This window comes from Pseudoliparis swirei, chromosome 11 (genome assembly GCF_029220125.1).
Source record: "Pseudoliparis swirei isolate HS2019 ecotype Mariana Trench chromosome 11, NWPU_hadal_v1, whole genome shotgun sequence".
Lineage (NCBI taxonomy): Eukaryota > Metazoa > Chordata > Actinopteri > Perciformes > Liparidae > Pseudoliparis > Pseudoliparis swirei.
Genome location: NC_079398.1, coordinates 20,241,599 through 20,264,058, shown reverse-complemented (window position 1 = coordinate 20,264,058; position 22,460 = coordinate 20,241,599). Strand labels below are relative to the sequence as shown.

The following is a 22,460-nucleotide window of genomic DNA, read 5'->3' as shown; positions in this document are numbered from 1 at the left end:
TGGGTCGCGAATATTTTTCTTTTTATCACCGTCTGTTTTGTGTATAAAATGTCATTAAATGGTCGTTTTGTCTGACCAACACATTACAATAAATTAAACAAGCAGCAAACTCTCACATTGAAGAAGCTTGAACAACAAATGGTGAAAATGATTAGAGCTCCAAAAAAAATCAATGTCAAGAAAGTGGAAAATAATCAGAACTAGTCATTAGCGAGTAGAAATGACACAAAATCATCAATATGTTCTGCTTTTATCCATTTTTATAGTTATAGTATAAACAAAAAATAAGACGATGAAGACGTTAAAGTCTAGTAAAACTGGGATGGACACTGTTTATGATTATTAAGACTTAATTATGCATTATTAATCAATGTTGTAGGTGCAGCCTTAACAAGTTTTCACTTTATAAAAAGCCCTACTACCGATGAATAATACACAAACTGAATTCAGCAGCATTCTCCATATGTCACTCTCCCAGAGATCCCCCGGAGCAACACTTAGTGACATGACGAGGAGTCAACACGGAGGTCGGCAAATCACTACGGGGGGAAATAAGAAGAGCCTGAACGCAGCGCGACTCATTAAAGCGTCCGGCGGCCAACGCGAGAAGACGCTTTAGTTTCTGATTCACGTTGTGATCCTCTGAACTCCTCATCACGTCCCTGCTGACTCCCAGAATAAATACAGTGAAGGGGGACGGACAGCAGAGGCTGGGTTTGATCATATGTAATACGTTCCCCATTAAAACACTGTGCTGCTAGTTAGCTTAGCATAAAGACTGGAAACAGCTCGCCTGGTTCCGACCGAAGGCAACACAATCTGCCCCCTCTCGTCTCTCACCGCTCCGATTACCAAGAGGATGGAAGAATCTGGCACATTGGCGCACGTAAAACCATAACCTGCTGTTATTACCTTCGCATTGAAAATGCGGAAGGTAATGTTTTGATCGGCGTGTATTTATTTATTCATTTGTATGCGTGTTCCTCGCATAACAAAAAAAGTTTTAAACCGAATCGCATGAAATTTGGTGGGATGATTGGTTATTATCCGGGGACCATTTGATTAGATTTTGGGATAGATCGGGTCAAAGGTCAAGGTCGTGGAAAGGTCAAAATCTTCTTTTTACCATAGCACGGTCAATTTTTATCCAATTTGCATGCAACTAATGCCAACATGTTCATAATTCAATGCCCAATCTTGTGATATGTGAAGGTATGCGCTCTACCGAGTGCCCGTTCTAGTTATATTGATGTTTTTGCAGATTTAACTAATAAAATAAGGTGTAAATCAGTGAATCTTAGAAGCTAGCTCGTGTCCTCATTTCCTGAACTCATGCTCGGTAAGATAAGCTAATAAGTTAGCCTATCACACAAATACTAACTATTCCTTGAAAGACTCCTAATGTTGGTGCATTCATTTATGTCTTTCGAAGTTAATTTCCATATTCTACTGAGATAAAGTGAGAAAAATTAAAATCGAAAAAATGTAGATAATTGCGATTAGTATAAAATAAAGTGATCTATGAACGGGGCTAAATGTCCTCATGACATACTGTCTGTCCCCAGAGGAGCTTTTTTAATGCACCGCTGTCCAGATGTTGGCGTGAAGCAGCGTTTGTAACCGCTCAGTGTGACAAACTGCCATGAAACCACCGTTCTGCTCCGTCTCTCTGAACACACACACACACACACACACACACACACACACACACACACACACACACACACACACACACACACACACACACACACACACACACACACACACACACACACACACACACACACACACACACACACACACAGGTCAGTCCTCCTGATGTGCAGCACAACAACAGGAGCTGACTCACTCTATTAAGGACCACTTCCCTCGCCGCCACGGCTTCAAACAACAAGCGCCGTGTCCCGGTCCCCATGGCGACCGGGACACGGCGTCGACGTGCAGCACCAGAGGTGAGCAGCGGGGAGATGCCCAGTCAGCTGCGGCCCGTTTAAACAGTTATTAATTGATGGTTTCCTCACATGGAAAGAGCTTAGCGGGACCGAATCAGCCGGATTATTTAGGGCGCTTCATTAGAGCCTTAATTGGATCCGTAAAAAATGCATAGCTGGCATTTTTGTTTGCATCTGCTTTTCCTATGTAAATTAGTCGTATCCAAGATGCTACATCTGGAAAATACAGTGTTGTGATCTTACCGAAAGACATAAACAAGATATTTGTTTTCTCAACTTGAGCAAGAAAGCGAATAAGCACGTTTACCCAAAATATGTAATTGTAGCTTTTAACGTTATGCCCAGTTTGTAAAGGAAAAGACAATTTCAGTTACAAAACATCGAAAAAGACAAAACGTAAACCTTCAGAAACACATAAAGAAATATGGGGCCGGCCCTCATTGTCCAGAACTAAATGTGAATTAAATGGAGAGGAGTTTGTCAGTGAAACGCCTCACATCTTAATATTCCATATTTGGACACGAGAAAGCAAAATGTGTGTATGAGCGCGCTCGCATGAAGCCGTGCACAGGCTGCGTTTCAAACCACCTACACGTGTGAAACCTTGATTCCACAGAGTGTCCAAGCGTGAAATTGGATGCTGTACAACACAAATGTATCTCCTCCTCCTCCTCCTCCATCTCCATCATGTCCCCCCCCCCCCCCCACACACACACTCGTTTACGGTGTGAAGAAAACATTGTCTCAAATCAGTGGAACTGAGTTTCACTTTTAAAAAAATAAAAAAAATAATGTGCATTTAAATCTTAAAAATGCATTGAGAAAATCTCCAAAATGGTAGAGTTGCAGAAACAGCGTAATTTAATAAATAAATAAATATTAGGAGGCATTTCTTGTCCTCAGAGGCAGCAAAAGCTTTGGCTCGGATGTTCTTACCCATCAACAAGCCATCAGTTGTCAGGAATACCTCATTCATCGCAAATGTTGTTGCACTTATTTTTGTCAGGCTTAAGTTGTTGTTGCAGACTGTTTATCCAAATGTTTCATGTGAAAAACAGCCATAACCTCCCCCCCCCCCCATCTCTGACATTTCGAGATGAACTGCGTATGCCTTTGTCTGCTCGTGCTCGCTCACCTTCAGCTTGTGCTCGTGCTCTTTGTTGACCCGGGACAGCAGCTGGGCCTTGCGTCGGTTCAGGGCGTCGATGAGGGCGTCGCACTGCGCCACCAAACAGGCCTCGAACTCCACCCCGTTCTCCTGCAAGACAACGGGCGGGGGCTGAAAACAACATCACCACTCTAAAAGACTAAATATATCAATATACACTACCGTTCAAAGGTTTGAGGTCACTTAGAAATGTCATCAGAAATACACTCTATACATTGTTAGTGTGGTAAATGATTATTCTCGAGTTTTTAATGAAATCTCTACATAGGTGTATAGAGGCCTATTTCCAGTGTTCTAATGGGAGTAAAGGCTCATCGCCTTAGAAGACTAAGGGAGGGTTATAAAACCCGTTTGATGTGAGCACAGCTGAAAACAGTTATACTGGTGAGAGAAGCTATAAAATTGGCCTTCCCTTGAGCGAGAAGTTTGAAGAACAAAATGAATATTTCAAATAAAAATCATTATTTCTAACCTCATCAATGTCTTGACTATATTTTCTGTTCATTTTGAAATTCATTATATAAATGAAAGTGTGAGTTTTCATGGAAAACACAACATTTTCTAAGTGACCCCAATCATTTGAACTATAGTGTATATATATATATATATAGGAACTTTCAATTACAAATATAAGATATATATATAACTAAAAGCAGAGGAGATACAGAAACATTACATGAGTGAATCCCCGATGTAATCCAACGCAACACACTGACATATAAAGAGATGATCAGAGTTACAGTCGATGCCTCTTCATTCACGCGTCTCCTCCAGGAGCTCGTCATCGAAAACGAGGTGGGCGGATAGAATCATCGTGAAGCGTCGGCATCACGAGATGACGAGAACCGGGACGCCTCGTACAGTTGGTTTTCACACATCCCAAATGTCCACTCCTCCTCCTCTATCCCGTACCTCCCACCACGGTGGGTTTCCCTGACCGCGTGTCGATAATCAACGGCACGCCGCGTTCCTCTAATCGGCCTCTGACCACATGCCACTCCGCACACGGCAGAAGGTTGTCCGGCACATTCATCTATTCCCGGTCGATATATCGTACATGTGATAACTCTGAATGTCCACTCGAATCCATATCCTCGCTCACACGTTTCAAAAGAAATGAAACCTGCGCTGTTGTTACCATGGTGATGCATCAGTTTCATTGAATATCTTCATTGTTGTGTTCTTTACACGCTCACAGTCTGAGTCCACATATGAAATATATTCAATACAACTTTAGAAATCATGCATCCGTCGCTTATCTCAAATTGAAGGGTTGATGTGTAAATGCTCGTACAAGAGAAAGGACTGTGACGTGCTGGACATGTAGATCGTGGCACGCTCCGCCTGTGAGAGGCGGATAACATGGCTCCCGGGGTCGAGGATGAGGGGGCGGTGTGCAAAGCCCCCCCCCCCCCCCGTTGTCTGCGTGTGTATTCCAGTACCTGGATGTGCTGCACCATGTTTCTCAGCTGAACCAGGAACTCTTTGGCCTCGGTGGCTCGGTCCGACAGGCCAGTGAGAGCTTGAGACAGCTGGCCCTGTGGAGAGAGCACAGAGGGAGGAGGGCGTTAGAGATGGAGCAATGTGGGTGTGTTGGTTTGGACTGCATTCTAAGACAATAATAAATCAACATGCCACTATATATATATATAAATATATATATCAAACAAATCTGCAGTAGGACAAGATTTACTCATGCATGGCCGTTTTTTTAGGGTTCAAACTGTGTTCACAACATAATTAGAATAATCCATGGCATAAACACATATCCAGGAGTTTATTGTTTCACTATTTATTGCAAAACAAAACAAAATTCCCCCTTTTCACTTTAAAAATAAATAAAAATGTTTTTATTAACCCTCCTGTTACCTTAGGGTCAATTTGACCCCATTCAATGTTTAATGTCGGTGTTCTTTCGGGTCAATTTGACCCCAGGCTGTTTTTCACTGTGTCAAACATATAAGAAATATCAACTTTTTTATATATTTAAAGGGCTATTTAGGTAGTCAACAAACAAACATAAAGTACCTCACACTTAAACTTGGAAAACAATATTAATTCTAATAATTTTCTGGAGGTTTTAATTGCTGGGGTCAAATTGACCCCGAGGGTAAAATATGTCAGTAAATGTAAAGGTAACAGGAGGGTTAAACATTGAATGGGGTCAAATTGACCCTAAGGTAACAGGAGGGTTAAGTACAAATTAAAATATATAATTAAATAGGAACCAATGTTATGTTTGTGCCAATGAAGCCAGCCAGATAAAGACTATCTTGATAACTGGTTTTCTGTTCGTGTGAAAATGTCAAAGATTGCTGCTTTGTTCTTTGTTTTATGTGATCGTAAACTGAACAACTCTGGGATTTGGACAGCTGGTTGATCAAAACTAGTTTATGAATATATGATCTCTAGACCAAACAATTATTAACAACATTAGAATATAATCTGCACATGAATCGCTCATGATAATCACCATTGTGGCCCCAGTGACTGCTTTATCGGCAGCTCCCTCCCCCATCAAAGGCCCATCCTTTGTCAGTGTTGATGGAGGTTATTGTATTTTTTGTACTCTATAACTCTCAACTTAAGTCCTCCTGAATAAACCCCACATCTGGTTTCATGCATGTGTAAGGAACATGTATTAAATGTGACCTTTTGAGATTGACAGTAAAGACACATGGAGGCAGCTCAGCGGGACATTCCAAGCAGCTTAAGTTATTTTAGATGCAGATTCCCCGGCCGGCCTGTTGAGTTCAAAATGTGAGGGCTTTAAAATACACACATACTCAGCCGTCATGCTCTGAATGTCTTCCAACTCTGAAGAAGTCGGTGTTCAAGTTTTTGGAAGAATTCAAATTCACAAACAAAGCTGCTTTTCATCGCTGTGAGAAACGGACATTTTGAAGTGTTCACCCCTGAGACTCGATGAACTCGTCAGCTCTCCTCTCACACACAACGTGACATTTACAACGAAAACTCAGACGATTCATGTACAGTAAAGCCCTTGACTTTTTTATTTTTGGAATAGAGTCCCGGGTCATTTTGGAGCAGAGCTCTGTACATGTGACGGGAAATACCATCGCTGTGGTTGTGTGTGCGATGACACACACAGTGCGTTTCCATGATGGTATAATTCGAATCTTGCTTTAGTCGGACTCTGCTATCTTTTGGGGGATCTGCTGTTATCCCAATATACATGGCAGTGAGTAATTTGAATCATTGGCCTTTGAAAGCATGTCATATCCGATACGATAGGTGGCGCTGTTTTCATTACAACTCGTGGTGATACAGCCATTTCCGCTTGACCTCTTCACCACTACCAACAACAACAACAACAACATCAACATTTCGAGAAAGATGGCGAACAGAGAGCAAGGCGAAGCTACATCCCTCTACTATTCTTGCATGATGTTAATAGTGACATTATCGTCTCTTTCGACTTCCGGGTCACGACATGGGAGGGAGGAGGGAGGAGGGCGGCGGGATCTCAAGCATGCGCAAAGACGCAAAGTCCAGTTCCTAATCCAATTCACCGTTACATGCCGCGATAGTCGAATTATCAACCGGATCGGATCGAGTTATCCAGGGGTGTTAATCGGATCGTAGTCGGACCGCACATAGTCGAACAAAGGTGTTGACAGGAAACGGATAATTCGATTTCAGTCCGACTAAGCCAGTTATTCGAATGCATGTAAACACGGTCACAGACGCTCCTGTTAGGATAGCGGGGGGGAAAGAGAGAGAGAGAGGGGGGGGGGGGGGGGTGTTCATGTATGTAGAGCGAGGGTTGTGTGAACGCGGAGGTGACGGAGCGAGAGGACCTGACCCCGTGGGAACCTCGTACGGTTGAGCGGCCGACCGTCAACTTGGGGAGGGTATTGTCTCCCGGGAAGGAAAAGAGGGAACCGAGTGAAGAGAAGAGAAGAAGGAGAGAAAAAAATCACTTCCACTCGAGGAGAGAGCAATAAAAACCTGGAACTCGCCGATACAGAGAAAAACTACTGTAAACGCGGCTCTGTGTCAACGCAGCTCCCGGCTGTTCGACGTAAGCCGATCAAATGAGAATCTATCTGCGGGGGCCGACAGTTGACCTTTGACCTCGGAGTTTGGGAAACCATGACAGCTGCCCACTAACTGCACCAAGGGACTGTCTGAGCCGGTAACAGCTGAGTAAAGACCGAAATGTAAACGTTCCTGTTAGGAACTTCCTCTTTGTTAACTGGGGACCGACATCCCGAGAGACCTGCAGGAATGAAAAGATGTGTACTGGATACAAGATGTCTCAACAACACGTGGAGGATTATAAAGCTGCAGATAATCATTTCAATGTAAAACAAGAATGGGCACTCGGTAGAGCGCATACCTTCGCACATCACAAGATTGGGCATTGAATTATGAACATTTTGGCATTAGTTGCAAAAATAAATAAAAAATTGACCGTGCTATGGTAAAAAGAAGATTTTGACCTTTTCATGACCTTGACCTTTGACCCGATCGATCCCAAAATCGAATCAAATGATCCCCGGATAATAACCAATCATCCCACCAAATTTCATGCCATTCGGTGTAATACTTTTTTAGTTATGCGAGTAACACGCATACAAATAAATAAATAAATAAATAAATACACGGCGATCAAAACATAACCTTCCGCATTTTCAATGCGAAGGTAACAATAATGTACAAGTTGTCACTTGGGGAAATCTTTGAATCGCATATTTTGTCTTTCCAAAACTAAAATATATTCATGTTTACAAGAAAATAGCATGAAATAATTAATTGATTACCAAAGTTTGAGTATCGGATGCTCTTCGCAAACAGTACGCAACAAACTATATCACTAAAATATTTCGCAATCAATCAAATAATTTCAGCGGTAAAGGAACTGATCTAAATCTAAATGTCGTGAGAATCCATCAATATGACTTTAAAGTGGTGATGCCTGACTCTTCCACTCTGAGTGGGCTTAGCTCTTTCTTTCTTGGAAAGTTTTAATTTAATTTTGTGGCAAGTAATAAAATAAAATCTCTGCTCTCATGTCAGTCTGTTAAATAAGAACCACTGCCAGCAGTCTTAGTTCAGCCTGGTTCTGTCTAAATATAAAATAATCCACCTACCAGAATCTTAAAAGCTCGTTATTAACATGTCATGTCTCATTTGGTCATTTTGAGTATAACAAGTGTGAAAATTAAAAGTTTCAGTCGGGGCGCAGTGACATTAATATGTATTAAATAATAAATAAAAGCATAAACTCAGATATAATGTGCAGATTCGAGCCAAGCTAGCAGTTTCCCCCTGTTCCCATTCTTTATGCTAAGCTACGTTAACTGGCTTCATATTTACTTTAAAGAGTGGTCTGCATCCTATGTGGCGTATGTGAAACCGAAGACATTTTTAAAAGCACACAGTTCACATCGTCGGCTGCTCGACTTCTGAGGCGAGACAATTTCTCCATTTCTCTCCATCATTTTGGAATCCTGCCGATCAAAATCTCACGTCGTCCGAAACGTTCCCTCACACCGCGGCGGCTTCGTCACACACTCACACCTGGCCTCGATCGCAGGTCATGTTCTCGTTCGGCCTGCTCGTTCGGTGGCGGAGCAGATGAAACGAACAGCGCTCGATTGTCTGGAGGCGTTTTTCCGCCCGGTCTGTCGCGCAGAGCTCAGTCCTCAGAGCTCAAACCTCAGGCCTCAGTCCTCATTCCTCAGTCCTCAACCCTCAGTCCTCAAACCTCAGTCCTCAAACCTCAGTCCTCAGTCCTCAGGCCTCAATCCTCAGGCCTCAGTCCTCAGTCCTCAGTCCTCAACCCTCAGTCCTCAGTCCTCAGTCCTCAGTCCTCATTCCTCAACCCTCAGTCCTCAAACCTCAGTCCTCAGTCCTCAGGCCTCAATCTTCAGTCCTCAGGCCTCAAACCTCTATCCTCAGTCCTCAATCTTCAGTCCTCACTCCTCAATCCTCAATCCTCCATCCTCAACCTCACTCCTCAGTCCTCAAACCTCAGTCCTCAAACTTCAGTCCTCAGTGCTCAATCCTCAGGCCTCAGTCCTCAGGCCTCAAACCTCAGGCCTCAACCTTCAGTCCTCAGGCCTCAGTCCTCAGTCCTCAATCCTCAATCTTCAGTCCTCAGTCCTCAGGCCTCAGTGCTCAGTCCTCAGTCCTCAGTCCTCAGAGCTCAGTCCTCAGAACTCAATCCCTCAAAACCAGGTCAAAACTCGAGAAAAAAAAACAAGGCCGTTTTATTTCTGCACGGCTACGTCCCGCCTGGGGGAGACACCGGTGCCACGGCCGGCAGGTCGGCATATGGACAGCCAGACTTTAGCGACACATGGGACCAAGAGCGCTATGGGACCGACACCAAAGGTTCTACAGGCGCAGCGTCTTCTCTCAGCGATGATGATTGATCGTCATCGCGTGTTGTTATTTTACTAAATCAAACTCCTTCCTACTCTTCCTTTAATATTACATTCATACTGTAGATTTCAAGGCATATTCGTATTTCTCTCTTATTATACTATTCTTGCATTTATATTTAACACACTAAATAGACATCTCACCGTTATTTGTTTGCTTGTTTGCTCTAGTTGTGCGTGTGATACCCGTTCTCCTTGTACGATACCACAGCAGCTACAACAAGGCTGTCCCATTTTGAAGACGCCTTCAAATGTTTGCGAGGAATGTGGCCTACTTTACCCGTATTTGGGGGATCGAACTGACCTTCACAGCCGAGCGTATCCCAAGATGCATTGCACTATTCACAGCAGCTCGGCAGCACGCATCCTACCTGAGTTACAGTCTTAAAACGTTTAGAATAGGGATGCACCGATCTGATCGGCGCCGATCCATATCGGCCGATATTCCCATTATCGGTTTTGATCGGCGTTCTCAAAACGGCCGATCAAACCGATCGATCAGATGACGTAACATCTGCGAGAACTATCAGACGTTTCAATCGCAGCGCACCGCAACGGAGACGATGCGCCCGGCGAGGGCCGCAGAGTGAGAGGTCCACGAGGGGATCCTCACCACCGAGCGGCGTCCCCGTCCCCCGAGTTGAATCTCTGGGTCGACTCAGCTCTCACATGTCTGCCCCTACAGACTGATGTTGACGGTAAACGCATTCCATCAGGAGCGAGCGAGGGTTTTGATAAAGTTAGCGGAAGGATTTAAGTGACAACATCCGGTTTTGCAAAGTTAGCGGAAAGAACCTCGTGAAACAACATCCGTTTATCAAAATAAGATGACGACAAATCAAACACTAACATATAAAAGTAAACAATGAACTGATTTTGTATCTTTATAGATCGTTTCTGAGATTTAGCTTAAATTATGTTAACATTAAAACATTTTTACTGTACCAAGGAAGAGTTTATAAAAATAAGTCAGACTTTTGTATGTTAAGAAAAGTCCTGTATATAGATTTCCCCAAGAGTTCCAGGAAATGAATAATGCAGACGTGTTCCATACATAACTGAAATCCCCTACAATAGCAATCAAACAATTTTAATGTATCAATTAGGACATTTTTCAAAGTAAAAGTCCTAAATGTTTAAAGAAATCGGTAATTTCTTTAATGTTTGAGTTGCTTTATATACACTACCGTTCAAAAGTTTGGGATCATTTAGAAATGTCCTTATTTTTCAAAGAAAAGCATTGTTTTTTTCAATGAAGATAACATTAAATCAATCAGAAATACACTCTATACATTGTTAATGTGGTAAATGACTATTCTAGGTGGAAACGTCTGGTTTCTAATGAAATATCTCCAGAGGTGTATAGAGGTCCATTTCCATCAACTATCACTCCAGTGTTCTAATGGTACATTGTGTTTGCTAATCGCCTTAGAAGACTAATGGATGATTAGAAAACCCTTGAAAACCCTTGTGCAATTATGTTAGCACAGCTGAAAACTGTTTTGCTGATGAGAGAAGCTATAAAACTGGCCTTCCTTTGAGCTAGTTGATTATCTGGAGCATCACATTTGTGGGTTCGATAAGACTCTCAAAATGGCCAGAAAAAAAGAACTTTCATGTGAAACTCGCCAGTCTATTCTTGTTCTTAGAAATGCGAGAAATTGCAAAGAAACTGAAAATTTCCTTCAGCGGTGTGTACTACTCCCTTCAGAGAACAGCACAAACGGGCTCTAACCAGAGCAGAAAGAGAAGTGGGAGGCCCCGGTGCACAACTCAGCAAGAAGACAAGTACATTAGAGTCTCTAGTTTGAGAAATAGACGCCTCACTGACAGTGAAGAGGCGACTCCGGGATGCTGGCCTTCTAGGCAGAGTAGCAAAGAAAAAGCCATATCTGAGACTGGCCAATCAAAAGAAAAGATTGGTATGGGCAAAAGAACACAGGCATTGGACAGAGGAAGATTGGAAAAAGGTGTTATGGACAGATGAATCCAAGTTTGAGGTGTTTGGATCACACAGAAGAACATTTGTGAGACGCAGAACAGGTGAAAAGATGCTGGAAGAGTGCCTGACACCATCTGTCAAGCATGGTGGAGGTAATGTGATGGTCTGGGGCTGCTTTGGTGCTGGTAAAGTGGGAGATTTGTACCAGGTAAAAGGGATTTTAAATAAGGAAGGCTATCACTCCATTTTGCAACGCCATGCCATACCCTGTGGGCAGTGCTTGATTGGAGCCAATTTCCTCCTCCAACAGGACAATGACCCAAAGCACACCTCCACATTGTGCAAGAACTATTGAGGGAAGAAGCAGGCAGCTTGCTGTCTGTAATGGAGTGGCCAGTCACCAGATCTCAACCCCATTGAGCTGTTGTGGGAGCAGCTTGACCGTATGGTCCGCAAGAAGTGCCCATCAAGCCAATCCAACTTGTGGAGGTGCTTCAGGAAGCGTGGGGTGACATTTCAACAGATTACCTCAACAAATTAACAGCTAGAATGCCAAAGGTCTGCAATGCTGTAATTGCTGCAAAAGGAGCATTCTTTGACGAAAGCAAAGTTTGAAGAAAAAAATTAATACTTCAAATACAAATCATTATTTCTAACCTTGTCAATGTCTTGACTATATTTTCTATACATTTTGCAACTCATTTGATAAATAAAAGTGTGAGTTTTAATGGAAAACACAAAATTGTCTGGGTGATCCCAAACTTTTGAACGGTAGTGTATGTATTTCCTCATAGTCCTAGGCAATAATGCTACACAATAAATAGAATGCTTCAATCGACACCGTGATCGGTGATCGGTATTATCAGATCGGCAGGTACTGATTTCAGTGATCGGTGATCGGCACCAAAAACCTGATCGGTGCATCTCTAGTTTAGAAAGTAAAGATTTTAAAGCTTTCACTCTCAAATTATCGCTCGTGGTTCTGCTGTAAGCTAATTATCTGGACGCGCTAACGATTGCAACTGTTGTTAGCAAAACACGCCGCTAATCCACACTTTAAAATGTCGCTCTTGTGTTTTCGGAATGGGTAAGACTAAAACAACTGAAGACACTACACCCTCCAAACTCTTAGTCCCACTGTATTATCATGCTTTGCTTGGTACTGCTTTCGGTGGTAAGCTAGTTAGCCGGGCATGCTAACGTCTGCGGCGTACGTTAGAGCAGAGAAGCAAGTTGTGTAATTAATCCCTGACACGTTTGCTCTTATGTTTCCTCTATTAAAAAAATACCCGCCCTCCAAACTCTTGGCCAACATGGAGATATCTCCCTCAGTGATTGATGAGAACTATTACGACGCTAATATGAGTTTGTGCTCGACAAAGCTAACAATGCAAAGCACATTCAGGCTTGTTCAGGGACAGTGGGGAAAAGAGCATCATGCGACACCCGTGTAGAGAGGAGGACGCTGGTCATGTTCGCAAGGGGCCAAGGAGGATTTGTTGAGGTGGTTTATGTTGTCCCTACTTTTTGGGTGCACTAATCATCTCAGTAATGAAGCCGAGTGGGAACACGTGCACGACATGAATGATTCACAAGCGGCTCGGGGGCCATTCGGCGTGTTGCGTTTTCTCTCTGCGGCCGAGCGAACTCGCCAATCTGTCGGAGAGGCATCGGAGCCAATTTGGATTAAAGCCCCGACTCGGAAGTGGGAAGTGCAAGGAAAGAGGGAGGTAGGTGTAATGTCACTGCTGAGCTCTTAAAGTCGCAGCGGAGGAAAAGCATTACTCCTCAAGCCAATTCAAAAAACACACACATATACACAGCCGTTCAAAAGTTTGGGGTCATCCAGACAATTTCGTGTCTTCCATGAAAACTCACTTTTATTTATCAAATGAATTGAAAATTTAATAGAAAATATAGTCAAGACATTGACAAGGTTAGAAATAATGATTAATATTTGAAGTATTAATTTTGTTCTTCAAACTTCAAGCTCAAAGGAAGGCCAGTTGTATAGCTTATATCACCAGCATAACTGTTTTCAGCTGTGCTAACATAATTGCACAAGGGTTTTCTAATCATCCATTAGTCTTCTAAGGCGATTAGCAAGCACAATGTACCATTAGAACACTGGAGTGATAGTTGATGGAAATGGGCCTCTATACACCTCTGGAGATATTTCATTAGAAACCAGACGTTTCCACCTAGAATAGTCATTTACCACATTAACAATGTATAGTGGGTATTTTTGATTAATGTTATCTTTATTGAAAAAACAGTGCTTTTCTTAGAAAAATAATGACATTTCTAAGTGACCCCAAACTTTTGAACGGTAGTGTACATACATATATATCAAATGTGTCCACGGTAAAGATAGATTTTGAGTTCCCATAACCTACTTTAAAAAACCTACTTTTGAAACGCTCCGCTCTTTTCTCAGAGCTTCGGGGTTAAGTCGTCTCTCTGGTGTTCTGTCAACAGTCTTTTTAGCCTCATTTAACCCTGCGTGGTAGCCTAGGACACAGTCTTTTGATTCCACACTGTAAACCGGCGTCAACAGAGGCCGAGGTCAACTTCTGGTGGCAGAAGACATCAAACACACGGCTTACACTGAAACCCTACGATCAAGAAAAATACAATATGAGGTTATTTTTGCACAGCTTGATAACTGATTGCTTTCCCCCTAGTTATCATAACCAGAGACTCCAACATGAAAGGTTGCAGATGTTTCACACGTAGAGAATACAGTTTGAAATATTAAGCGGGCGACTTGACGATATCTACTCTCTTGGGGAACCTTTATGTTGTTAAAAAATAAAGCTCTTATGTCCTCCAACACGGGATTCCAGATTGTGTTACTCCTATGTGTTCAACAAGTTCCCAAATGAAACCCATCTTCCACGAGCAGTAAGTGGCCGGTGCATTATTCATCACTTATATCTGCCGTCATCAATAATGCAGACGTCGTCGTGAACTATCCACACACGCGGAAGAAAAGGCGATGAAACTAGGATATTAAAAAGTTGCCAGTTTTCATCACGAGGCACAAGTGTCAATTCTAGTCAGCGGTGGATTCATCAGGCGGCGTCTTTCTGCAGATCATTTAGTCACCAGAACATGTTGATCTAGTCTCAGGGTGTCAAATAGAACCAATAGAGTACAGAGACATAGGGAAATGGATATTTAACCTGTAGAGGAGGAGGAGGAGGAGGAAGGTGTTTTAAAGGTTCCGTCAGGTATTCAGTCAGGTGTCAGTTACTCTCCTCTTTGATAGAGCATCTATTTAGTAAAAACAACGATTCTAAAAACAGCATCGACACTTGAGGCCCGTCCAAAAGATGATCTCAAACATAATTTAAAACAAGGATGTTTTTTTAATCACTTTTGGGATTCAACATTTTGGCTTCACACCTTTTATATTTCTGCAATACTCATTGATTTGTTGATTTGGCTTCCTAAGATAGTGAAATCGCTTCTTGTGACGCTGTCTCCTGGCCCAGCCATTATATTTTGTAGTGTGTGTGTGTATGTGTTGTTTTACATAGTGTTGGTTGTCAGATGGAAACCGCTCTTTCCAAACATCTTTTGATTCAGTCAGACAAAATGGAGGATAAAAAAAAAAAAAATGATGAGTCGTCTCCATGTGCAAAGACCCAAAGACGTAGGCGCAACAGGCGTGCGATAGAGACGTGAATGGCGTTCTGTTTGTTCATGTCCACGCAGTCCAGAGAAGACGTCCAATCAGGCAACATAAGTGACAACACCTGTGTGGATGGACGAGCTGTGTGTGTGTGTGTCTGTGTGTGTGTGTGTGTGTGTGTGTGCTTTGAAGTTCTGATGCTGAACCCATTTCAAAACGAGGGGTTACGCAATCCCAGTAAAGGATTACGTTAATGTGGATATCAATAGCGGAGGAAGCAACAAGTGCCGCTTATGTCCGGGAGTCGGTGAAGTTAAAGGCCAGTCGGACCTCACCTCACATATCCAGGGGCCATTTTGTTGATATTTTGGGCAATTTGATCGGTCATGCTGCGGGGTACATAGCGGCTAACAAGTTGATATATTTATAGCCAGGGAATTAATATATCCGTGGCGAAGCTGAGAAACGATTAGAAGGAACGAAGGCATTATTAATAAACAGAATTCAGGAGAGATTTCTGCAAGATGTCAAAACACATGACAAGTTGCCTTAATTTACCCAAATATCTTACTGGGAAGTAACCGTGTCGACATTGTTGCCGTGGAGACCAATAGTGTAATATAAGTATGAATGATTGCGGTGTCCCGAGATGCACTTTTAAAAAGATTCCTGTCAGCCAATCAGAAACAGGAGTTCTCTGTCGCCATGGTGCATCAGGCTATACTTTCTCTAACTCTCCACCTGGCGCACTCATTTTGACCCCACTCAACAACAACTAACTCAGTGAGATGATCATGTTGGATTTAAATCAGATTTCTCTGCTCAGTAAAGTCACAATGCTGAGAATGACATAATTTCTTCTTCTAAGTTTATATCCTCACCGTCTCAATCAAAACGATGATGATTATCCTGCGGATGATTATGACGACGATGAAAACCGGGACCTGTCATCATCTGCTGCTGCACAGATTCCTAACTTAGCCTCATTTGATGAGGGCTGGCCGTGATAGGGCAGAATTAATTATTCCGTCTTAAATCCCTCCTACAAAATCTGATAACTTACTTTTTTGGTTTGGACTCATTTATCAAGAAAAAAAGGTCCTTTCTTTCGTTTCCCGGTGGGGAACTGGCACATGGGAGTTTTGGGGCATTTATCTCTCTCCAGTTCCACGCCTGGAGCAAGTTGACATTTTCAGCTGGTCTGTGTTCCCACTCGGAGAAGTTATATAATAATATGTCAAAATAAAAAAACACCTTCAGTAAGTTTCCTGTGTGGACCCAAGAGGCTCCGCCTCCGTTTCACTTCCTCTCTCCGGGCATTCTGGGTCAGTCAGTCGCTCTCCTTTTCCTCTTCTTTATCTCCCTCTTTATTAACATTTACACGGCTGATCTCGTTACACGGTAGAACCCCTCCGCCTGTGATGGAGCAGAGGCAACCTGAATGTCTTTGAGACCCCTGTCCTCCGTCTCATCCCCGTATCAGCGAATCACAGCCTGCAGCCAGAAACCAACGAGCTAACGGGTATTTCATCCGCACTCCATCACCAACACTGCAGTGGTCCACCGAGCCGTACGCGAGAGCCTTTCTAGAAGGCCGAACAACTGAACTCCAACACGTCCGTAACTTTAAACCAAAACAATGTTGTTTTATCTTATTACGGGGAACTAATATTTCTTACATATACACGCCTAAATATCTCGTAAAAAAATATCTCGGACCACAGTCGGGTGTAATCTGTATCGCAATGTACACATTAATGTACGCACACAAAAATATAATAAACATTGCGCCAGAATTTGAACCAACCGCAGGCGAAAGGAAAAGTCCAGAATCCTAATGTCGTTATTTCTGTAATTAATCACGACAAACAAGAAAAGTGATAGAAAAGAGATATTGCTGCATTTCTTACCATCGAGGTACTTTCAACAACCATTTATTTTCTTCTAAACCGATTGGCTCACTGACCACCACAAGTCTGCATCAGATTGTTGACAGACCATGTTTTAAATCCTGTGTGTAAAAGCAGCTTATATATATATATAGATACATATATGTGTCTATATATATAATATATGTATATAAATATACACTACCATTCAAAAGTTTGGGGTCACTTAGAAATGTCTTTATTTTTCAAAGAAAAGCACTGTTTTTTCAATAAAGATAACATGAATCAAAAATACACACTATACATTGTTAATGTGGTAAATGACTATTCTAGGTGGAAACGTCTGGTTTCTAATGAAATATCTCCAGAGGTGTATAGAGGCCCATTTCCATCAACTATCACTCCAGTGTTCTAATGGTACATTGTGTTTGCTAATCGCCTTAGAAGACTAATGTCTGATTAGAAAACCCTTGTGCAATTATGCTAGCACAGCTGAAAACAGTTATGCTGGTGATATAAGCTATACAACTGGCCTTCCTTCGAGCTTGAAGTTTGAAGAACAAAATTAATACTTCAAATATTAATCATTATTTCTAACCTTGTCAATGTCTTGACTATATTTTCTATTAAATTTTCAATTCATTTGATAAATAAAAGTCAGTTTTCATGGAAGACACGAAATTGTCTGGATGACCCCAAACTTTTGAACGGTAGTGTATATATATATATAATATATGTGTATATATATATATGTCAGTGAGGGGATCCACACTGACAGCCAGACTCATTACTATTAGCAGACAGCGGGAGAGGAGGACGGGGATCCCACCGCCAGTGTCCGACTTCTCAAGGTTCGCTCATCCAGACACGGATCAACCGCCGGCGTCGGCCTCGAGGCCGAGACGAGTCCTCTAGTCTTCTGCTCCGTCAGCATGGACCCGGGCGTCACGGTGGGCAGGGCGTCCGTTGACATCAGGATCCACACACACGAAGAAGAGAAGGTGTTCCTGAACCGGCCGACGTCCTGAAGCCCGTTTTCTGCTCCAGCTCAAAAGGGCCAAGTCTCCTCCGCTGCCTCTGATTTATCTCTCCGTTGGCGGCAAGAGGGCAACACTGCTAATTCTCTGCTGCAATGTTATTTTCTGCACACCCACGCATCTTGTCCATGAGCTCCTGTGTGATGAATCACCTTTAATTGCCTCTAAACACACTGAAGGCGACAGAGGTTGACCTAGATTGCATTCGACTTTGGGGACCCGGAATTGAATATCGACGCGGTTCAGACACGGCCACGCAGGCCGGACGGGAGCGTTGGAGATGAAACTGTGGTTTTTTTTATTGCCTGAGAGACCACCGGAGAAGTGGAGAAGACGTCTGAGCAAAAGAAAGCGAGATTCATGATTAGACAAATGTACTGTAGAGGTGTGTGTGTGTGGGGGGGGGGGGGGGGAGGCTGTAAAGCATCTGGGATGGATCCCTCGGTGGGTCCGGTATCTCGGAGACCTCTGCTGCTCTGCACGAGATCAAGAGGGATTCGGTTGCCATGGCGGCAGGTATTGTGCAACTCCGTCTCCATAAATAGAGAAATGTTTCGCCGAGAGAGAGAGAGAGAGAGAGAGAGCACAGTGTGTCTCCGGCGCAACAAGACGACGGCGATGACGGTGCAGATTTTATTGAGAAAACCTTGAAATAACAAACAAAAAATAGACCCCAGTTGGAAGCTCGAGGAGATCTTAGTAAATGATACCAGCGGGCGTGTTTTCTGCTCGCACATGCAAATGCTGCAGGTGTGGATTTGAGATTTTGTGGCAAAGTAACCAGGTTTGCGTTTCTTGTCGTCGTACTTTCTGCATCGGCATGAAGCAACAAGATGTGCATGAGCATGCGTTTCCTGGTCGTGTGAGTATATCTGTTAGAGTGTGTATCAGAATACTAAATGGTTTTGCATAAGGCCAAAGCCTAAACTTAAAGCTTTGATTTTTTAAATATAAAATGGATCAAATGACAGTTGAACGAAAGATGTCGCTCGCATCAATTTCCTTTTTCCCCCTTTTTTCTTCTTTTCAATTTGAAGAACGCAGCAGCGCTTTAAGAAAACACAATATTATATTTCCGCTCATTTCAATATCCATCGGATTTGAACTCCCAGCAACTGAGAAAGTCAGAGGTTAGAGACCAATCAGATGTCAGAGGAAGCCACTTCTTTCCGTTTCTTTTACCAAGTGACACGTGACAATCCACGGTGCATCAGCAGGACATGGAAAACTGTTCCATTTCTCCCCTGATGAATTATGTGAGGAACACCCTGAAGCTCTGAAAGATGCCCATCCTCAACGCTGCCAGCTCCAAACTCCAAACCGCCATCTGTCGCAACAGATAACGGGTCAGAAATAAGCAGGTGCCCGAATAGAAGCCCAAAATAAACAGCACGACAAGCTGCATATTGGCCCCATCGACACGGTTTCTCCAAAAAATTTGGACAGTTTGGATCTAAGAAAGATGAGGCGGGGAAAGGCCGGCGACATCTTCGAGCGACGGCAATTTGATGGGAGTGAAATGGCCGACCCCCCCCCTCTGATTTTTCCATCAATTTCACAATATCCTCATACATCTCATGTGATACGCTATCTTCACCACCATCAAGGGGAGATGATTGCACTGGAGGCCTCTTCACCGGCAGTTTTAGAGTCATACGACGATTCTCACATTCTCCTCATGGAAACCAGGCAACACCATCACATCAACGTGTGTGTGTGTGTGTGTATTGAAGAGCATCTATATCTAGCTCCACATCCTCCCTCGCCACTGGAAGCCGAGGAGTGTGGAGGCGAGCGTTGCAGCTGCAGAGGCGAATATGGAACACACTGCAGACCCTCTGAAACGCAGCTCCCGGGTCCAAAATAGCCCCTCGGTCCACACCGAAGGCCCCGCTGCTGCAGCCGCGCTCCACTGCCGGCTCTCATTAAAGCGTAGCTCCAATATTAGCCGTGCCGAATGATCTCTGGGGCGCCTGTTGAGCTGTCAGAGAAGAGAGGGGGAGTGGAGCATACATAGAGAATATATATATACAGAGAGAGAGAGAGAATGAATCTGCTGAATGGAAGCTCAGTGGATAAATGGCCAAGAGCTAGAATCACTGCACAACTTCAATTCATAATTTTAGGGAGAAGAAGTGATAAAGGAGGCCTCCTCCTCTCCTCCTCTCCTCTCCTCCTCCTCTCCTCTCCTCTGTCCATCATTTCCAATCGAGCTGCTTCCTGCAGCAGCTTTGCGCACCAACAGACAGCAGAGTTCCCAGTTTGGAGACGTGCGCATTTCATAAATCGAGACTGAAAATTGTGCAGCTGGACAAATGCATCTATACTTACATTATTGTTCATTTAATTCCAACGTGACGGAGAGAATAAATCCCCCGCGGCTCTGTGCGTGCGTGTGTGTGTGTGTGTGTCTATGGATGCGGAGCGGAACTGACAAGATACGCAGCGGCGCACATTATTATCAAGGCGGACTTGTTGCTCTGCTCAGAGGCTGATGAATCATTATGAATCAGGGCTACACACACAAACACACACACACACAAACACACGCACGCGCACGGAGGAAGGACGCACTGGTCCATGGGAACATCAAGATGTTGCAGCTCGGTCTATGTATTTTACGCACGTACCTTGTGCAGTTTCCACATCGCGCCCAGAGCTTTGACTTCGTGCGTGCCGTGTTTGCCCTCCTCCAGACACTGATAACACACGGGCATCTTACACTGCACACAGTACATGCTTAGGTTCTCCAGCTCGTGCTCCGTGCACGTGGAGGTTTTGCGGGGACTCGCGCGGCGACTTATCCGCCCCTGCGCCGGCGGCACCAGGCGATGCTTGGCGAGGGGACCGCGGGGAGGATGGCACCGGAGGCGGCACGGGTCGCAGTAGAAGACGTCGCACTGCTCGCACATCACGGTGGCCTCCTTGGGACTCTTCTCGCACAGCTGGCACTTAAGAGCGGCCGCTTTGCTCTGCTGGTACCGGTCCACGACCCCCTCCAGCACCCGGTTCTTGGCGAATCCGCGGAGCCCCCGCTCGTCCAGGTTGAGGCTGCGGTGACACTGCGGGCAGGTGATGCAGGAGTTGCGCGGGATCGGCGGCAGAGAGCCGGGCTGCAGCAGCAGGTGCTGTTGCGGAGGAGGCTGGGGCACCGACGGGGGGAAAACCCGAACCCCGTTCGGTGATTTCTGGCACGGGGTGGTCGGAGCGCTGACGAAGCCCCCGTAGGAACCGTATCCACTGTCCGCCTCGCTGTACAAACTCATTTTATCCATATCCAGGTAATCATAGTCAGAGACGCCGGATCCGGAGGCTCGGCTGCTCTGCGGGGACTCCGCGTCCGGGGTCTGCACGAGGATATTCCGGGCGCACGCCAGGCAGATGTTGTGCGTGCACGGCAGGATGATGGGCTCCCGGAAAAAAGAGCCGCACACGGGGCATTTCAACTCTTCCTCCATCTCATCCATGGCTGCTCTTCTCTGGGAGGCGAGGGAATCCACGGCGGCGGTAGAGTGGGGGGGAGTCGAGGGGGAAGAAGGGAGGGGGAAGTCAGAGCAAATAGGGTCCAAGGGGGGCTGGATGGTGAGTCTGATGCCGGTTTGCGCGTAAACGGAGCTCCGGTCGCGTCCTACTGAGATTCTCACTGCTAGTGCAACCTTGACGAGAGGGAAAAGGCACCAGAGCCGAGGAGGCGGAGCACGCGACGTCTTAGCCAATCGGCGGCCAGCATCGGCCCAGCCCCGGGTTGCTATTGGACGAGCGGTGGATTACAAACAGCCATTGGATGAGCCGACTGTCAGGGAGGAGAGGAGGAGTTCATAATCTTCACAGCGAGATGGGACAACAGAGCCAGTGTCTCTGGACACATCGCTGGACCATAACAGCCATAACTGTTAATAACTAAATAATCAATGCAGAGCAATTCATACAATGTGACCATGCAGATGTAACACAGCCTTTGTGTTGCTTCTATGAAGATAACGATGCTCTCTTTAAGCCGGTTAGTCCATTGACTTGAGAAAGAGCAGCTGAACAACAAATATAAACATATTCAATTGGAAACAGAGACATTGTTACAGCTCTTCATTCATAAAGCATTCGTATATGCACGTATCAGCACTTTCCCCCCCTGTATATTTAGTATTAGTATTTAGTTTTTTAGTATTGTGTTTTGTGTTTTATATTTATTTTCATTGATGCTCTGATGTGCACCGCTGCTGTGATTTTTGAAATGTCCCCACTGTGGGACAAATAAAGGAATATCATATCATATCATATCACATATCTGTGTATTTACTTGTGTATTTGTATGTATTTTATTCAATTTAATGTCTATCTGAAGCTGGAGACTGAAATAAAAGTTTGAAACTGTTACTCAAGCAATGATACATCTTGCTGATCTGTATGAGTACAATTATTATT

At 44.1% G+C, this 22,460-nt stretch overlaps 1 protein-coding gene across 3 annotated transcripts in view; it reads right to left on the bottom strand.

Annotated features, from left to right (window-relative positions):
* trim9 (tripartite motif containing 9) overlaps positions 1-21,553 on the bottom strand; it is a 43,038-nt gene extending 21,485 nt beyond the window's left edge. For all 3 annotated transcript variants that reach the window (XM_056427344.1, XM_056427345.1, XM_056427346.1), the window contains exons 1-3: positions 20,669-21,553; positions 4,563-4,658; positions 3,088-3,210 (exon numbers count right to left, since the gene is read on the bottom strand). In XM_056427344.1, coding sequence (XP_056283319.1) covers positions 3,088-3,210; positions 4,563-4,658; positions 20,669-21,505 — 1,056 coding nt within the window. In that variant the 5' untranslated portion in view covers positions 21,506-21,553. The remainder of the gene's footprint in view (positions 1-3,087; positions 3,211-4,562; positions 4,659-20,668) is intronic.
* Positions 21,554-22,460: the final 907 nt, after the last annotated feature.